At 39.2% G+C, this 4,805-nt stretch overlaps 1 protein-coding gene across 1 annotated transcript; it reads right to left on the bottom strand.

Annotated features, from left to right (window-relative positions):
* Window positions 1–1,007: 1,007 nt before the first annotated feature.
* On the bottom strand, window positions 1,008–3,005 carry LOC119613543. The gene is made up of 2 exons (XM_037969563.1): window positions 1,164–3,005; window positions 1,008–1,093 (listed from the first exon to the last, which is right to left on the bottom strand). The coding sequence occupies exons 1-2, from the start codon at window positions 2,562–2,564 to the stop codon at window positions 1,085–1,087; spliced, it is 1,410 nt and encodes a 469-aa protein (XP_037825491.1). The 5' UTR covers window positions 2,565–3,005; the 3' UTR covers window positions 1,008–1,084.
* Window positions 3,006–4,805: the final 1,800 nt, after the last annotated feature.

Genomic DNA, 4,805 nt, shown 5'->3' with positions numbered 1-4,805 from the left:
ATTCACACTTATCCAACCGCAATTCCAATTTGTTATCCACCAAACGCTTGAACACTTCCTTAAGAATTCGGAAATGTTCCTCAACATCCCTAGTAGCTACCATAATGTCATCCATATAAACAATCAACCTTCCATCCCTAACCATATCCGCAAAAACCTTGTTCACAAACCGCTGGAACACAGAAGGTGCATTCTTCAACCCGAACGGCATTCTTAAAAACTCATATTGACCAAGTGGGGTAACAAAGGATGTGTATTTCACAGACTCATCCTCAACATAAACGTGGTAAAAACCATTCTTCAAATCCAACTTCGTAAGAACTGTTTTCCCGACAATCGGTCCAATAGTTCGTCAATAAGAGGAATTGGGTAATTATCCCTTAGAGTCATCTTATTCAGGGTTCTATAATCCACGCACATACGCAATTCCCCGTTTTTCTTCTTCACGAGCACAATAGGCGAAGCAAATTCTGATTCACTTGGCCTTATATATCCCTTCGCCAAGAATTCGTCCAGAATTGCCTGTAACTTTTCCCTTTCGTCATATGATAATCTTCTAGGCGTGCAATTGAACGGCCTCGGCTTGTCCAAATTAAGTTTAATCTCACTTCTCGTCTTGGGTTCAGATGGTCTTTCCGGGCCCACATATGTATCCAGAAATAACTCTATTAATCTTCTCCTGCCATCGTCCCCAACCTGTTCGTCTATTCTCAGGTCACTAGCCTCAGACATATTCCCACATTCAATAGACATAATTGCCCTCACAAAATCGCCGCCCCCTACATGATCATCCGTTCCCCGTTCCCCAACCACGGACCTCTTGTCAGCCAATATCAGTCCTACCTTGTCAAGAAAATCCCTTCCAAGGATACAATCAAAAACCATCACAGAATCATCAACAACAAATACATCAAGTCCAACATATTTATTCTCAAAATTCAAGTAAAGTAAAATGTTCCCAAAAGTTTTAAATTCAGTGCCATTTAGGCCATAAAAGAAAAATTATCATTATTCATATGCTTCAAGCCAATCCTCTGTGATATCAGAGATTTCTTTATAAAGCATGCGGGACTCCCTGTATCCATCAGGCATTCTATATAAAAAGAATTTACAGAATTATCATCATAACTACACTTAAAATACCTTAAATATCTATTTTCTACCTCGGGTCTATCTGTCTTCCGTTCTGGGCAGGCAGCAACGAGATGGTTTAAGCTTCCACAACCATAGCAAGCACCCACTTCCCTCTTTGGTTTCTGACACTCACTCGCATAGTGTCCAAAGCAATTACAGTTGTAGCACCGAACACCAGATTCTCGCTTTTCTCCTTTGTTGTAAGTTTGCTCACGTCCCTTTAAGGATATCTTAGAAAAAGCCATCAAAAGCTGCGATTTACTCTGGAAACACTGCAAATTTGCGTGGATTTTCAAACTGTTATCAGGGATCCCCTCGATGACGTAGTCTATTAGCTCATCTTCAGGAATTCTCAAGCGCTCGGCCAAAACAACTTTGTCATTAAAATAGGTTATGAAGTCTTCATTATACTGCCACTTTCTATATTCGAACTTTCGTCGTATTGAAAGCTTATTTTCTTTATCTCCAAACAATTCTGTTAACTCGTCAAGCAGCTTATTCAGATCCTCGTGTAAGTAATTAGACTTGGCATGCAACCAGCATTGTGCTTTCCCTTTGACCTTTGACATTAGTAATGCCTTAACTGTACTTATGTCTACTGAATACAGCTCCATTATATTTCTTACTTGCGCAACAAAAATAGTTGGCGCGGTAGAACCATCATATTCTGGCAACAACTCCTTCAATAATGTAAAAGAAGTATTGCCACCACTACCAGAATTTTCCTTAGCTTTTACAATACTGCTCTGTTCACGCTCATTGTTGTTTTCTCTATATTCGCCAATGTTAACGCCTTCACCACCAACGTTACAACCATATGCAGTACTGCTATTATTTACTTCACCACTGTTGCAATCATTTTCGCCACTGTTTACTCCGTTCACTGTTCCACCACCACTATTATTTACACAGCCACCGCACTCATTTGTTAAACCACTGTCATCATTCGCACCACCATCTCTATCATTTGCACTTTGCTCATTTTCATTCGCACCACCGCTGTTAACGGTGTTAATTTCCACACCCCCACACAAGACTGTTTGTCTATATTTTTCGAACTCTTCCTTCTTTTTATAAAATTCATTCTCCTTAATCAGAAGTTCGTTCTCTTTCCTTATAATTTCGAGTTCTTTCTTTAGCAAATAATTCTCCTTCTCAAAAACACTGTTCATATTAATTTTCTTCTGTTTACTTTTCTCAATGACATTGTCTTGTGTTTCATTGTCCTCATATTCACACTCACTAACACCATCAGTTACATTCGTCGCTAAACTGTTGTCTTCGATTGGACACACACCTCTTTCGTTCTGCGGTATGTCGTTGAGTCGCAAAACTAGTGCACTTTTTGTGCCAGCCGTCGGCAAGTTCAGCTGCTGAAGCCATCCACGCAACTGCGCAGCCGTATACTTGTTTGGATTTATTTCATCCATTTTCCAATAGTTCCGTTCACATAAAAATAAATTCCTCACGATATTCGCTTCAACACTTTTCTTTTCCTTGTTTCGTCTTTGTTTTCGCACTGATTTACTTTAAAAAGTGTTCTCAACAACAACAAAATTTTTCTTATTTTTCCCGTTTGTCTCTTTTACACTTGCAGTCTGTTATTTACGAACAAAAAAAAATTTCTTTTTTCTCATCTGATTTTCTCCTTCACTTGTTGTTCATTTGAAACAATGTTCCCAAGAAAAATTTATCTCTTTTTTTTTCTTTTCTCACTTTAAATTATTTTCGTTCTTCCTTCCACACTTGTTGCCTAACTTAAACAATGTTCTCACAAAAACTTTTTTATTTTTTTCTGCACTTTTTGTTCTTTATATCCCACTTCTGAAATTGTAGCAAGTAGCATGCGCGAACGAATAAAACAACTTGTCTGTTCAACTTTTATAACAAGACTGACTTCCCTATGCTTTATTAAGTATTTAGACAGTATTACTTTTACATAAAAAAAAAACAATGTGGAAAAGAATATAAGAAAACATAACTGTTGTTTAACGACAATGGACATGAATAAACAAGGATGAGTATACTTAAACTATACAGTTACATATAAATAATATATTAATAATAAAAAATGCTTGTTGGATAAAGGGAAACATGCCAAACGGGGAAGTATACCACATATTGGCTACAGTTAGTTAGTTAGTTAGTTAGTTAGTTAGTTAGTTAGTTAGTTTAGTTAGTTAGTTAGTTAGTTAGTTTAGTTAGTTAGTCGTTAGTTAGTTAGTTAGTTAGTGTTCGTTAGTTAGTTAGTTAGTTCGTTCGTTAGTTGTTAGTTCGTTAGTTAGTTATTCGTTAGTTAGTTAGTTCGTTCGTTAGTTCGTTTTAGTTAGTTCGTTCGTTAGTTCGTTCGTTCGTTAGTTGTTCGTTAGTTCGTAGTTCGTTGTTCGTTCTTCGTTCGTTCGTTCGTTCGTTCGTTGTTCGTTCGTTCGTTTTCGTTCGTTCGTTCGTTTCGTTTTTCGTTCGTTTCGTTCGTTCGTTTTTCGTTCGTTCGTTCGTTCGTTCGTTCGTTCGTTCGTTCGTTCGTTTTCGTTCGTTCGTTCGTTCGTTCGTTCGTTCGTTCGTTCGTTCGTTGTTTCGTTCGTTCGTTCGTTTCGTTCGTTCGTTCGTTCGTTCGTTCGTTCGTTCGTTGTTCGTTCGTTCGTTCGTTCGTTCGTTCGTTCGTTCGTTCGTTCGTTCGTTCGTTCGTTCGTTCGTTCGTTCGTTCGTTCTTCGTTCGTTCGTTCGTTCGTTCGTTTCGTTCGTTCGTTTTTCGTTCGTTCGTTCGTTCGTTCGTTCGTTCGTTCGTTCGTTCGTTCGTTAGTTCTTCGTTCGTCGTTCGTTCGTTCGTTCGTTCGTTCGTTTCGTTCGTTTTGTTTCGTTCGTTCGTTGTTTCGTTCGTTTCTTCGTTCGTTCGTTCGTTCGTTCGTTCGTTCGTCGTTCGTTCGTTTCGTTCGTTCGTTCGTTCGTTCGTTCGTTCGTTCGTTCGTTCGTTCGTTCGTTCGTCGTTCGTTGTTCGTTCGTTCGTTTGTTTCGTTTCGTTCGTTCGTTGTCGTTCGTTCTTCGTTCTTCGTTCGTTTTTCGTTCGTTCGTTCGTTCGTTCGTTCGTTCGTTCGTTTGTTCGGTTCGTTCGTTCGTTCGTTCGTTTCGTTCGTTCGTTTTCGTTCGTTCGTTTCGTTCGTTCGTTCGTTCGTTCGTTCGTTCGTTCGTGTTCGTTCGTTCGTTCGTTCGTCGTTCGTTCGTTCTTCGTTTCGTTCGTTCGTTCGTTCGTTCGTTCGTTCGTTCGTTTCGTTCGTTCGTTCGTTCGTTCGTTCGTTCGTTCGTTCGTTCGTTCGTTCGTTCGTTCGTTCGTCGTCGTTCGTTCGTTCGTTCGTTCGTTCGTTTCGTTCGTTCGTTCGTTCGTTCGTTCGTTCGTTCGTTCGTTCGTTCGTTCGTTCGTTTTCGTTCGTTCGTTCGTTCTTTTCGTTAGTTCGTTCGTTCGTTCGTTCGTCGTTCGTTTTTTGCAACGCAGTTAAGCCGTTATGCTATTTTTTACCTCTAATAGGAATTGAACTCATAATCTTCGGTCTTACCATCTATTGCTCTAACTAGTTCCTATTACGTTAAATTCTTGCAAAATTAAAGGATCATTGCAATTAGAAATCTTTTTAAAATTCAATAGAAATTGTTGATATCATGCAAATTCCATTTCATGT

Source organism: Lucilia sericata, unplaced genomic scaffold (genome assembly GCF_015586225.1).
Source record: "Lucilia sericata isolate MDLA Ls3-8-SP2 unplaced genomic scaffold, ASM1558622v1 Contig002175F_arrow, whole genome shotgun sequence".
Lineage (NCBI taxonomy): Eukaryota > Metazoa > Arthropoda > Insecta > Diptera > Calliphoridae > Lucilia > Lucilia sericata.
This window is presented reverse-complemented; position numbering and strand designations above follow the sequence as displayed.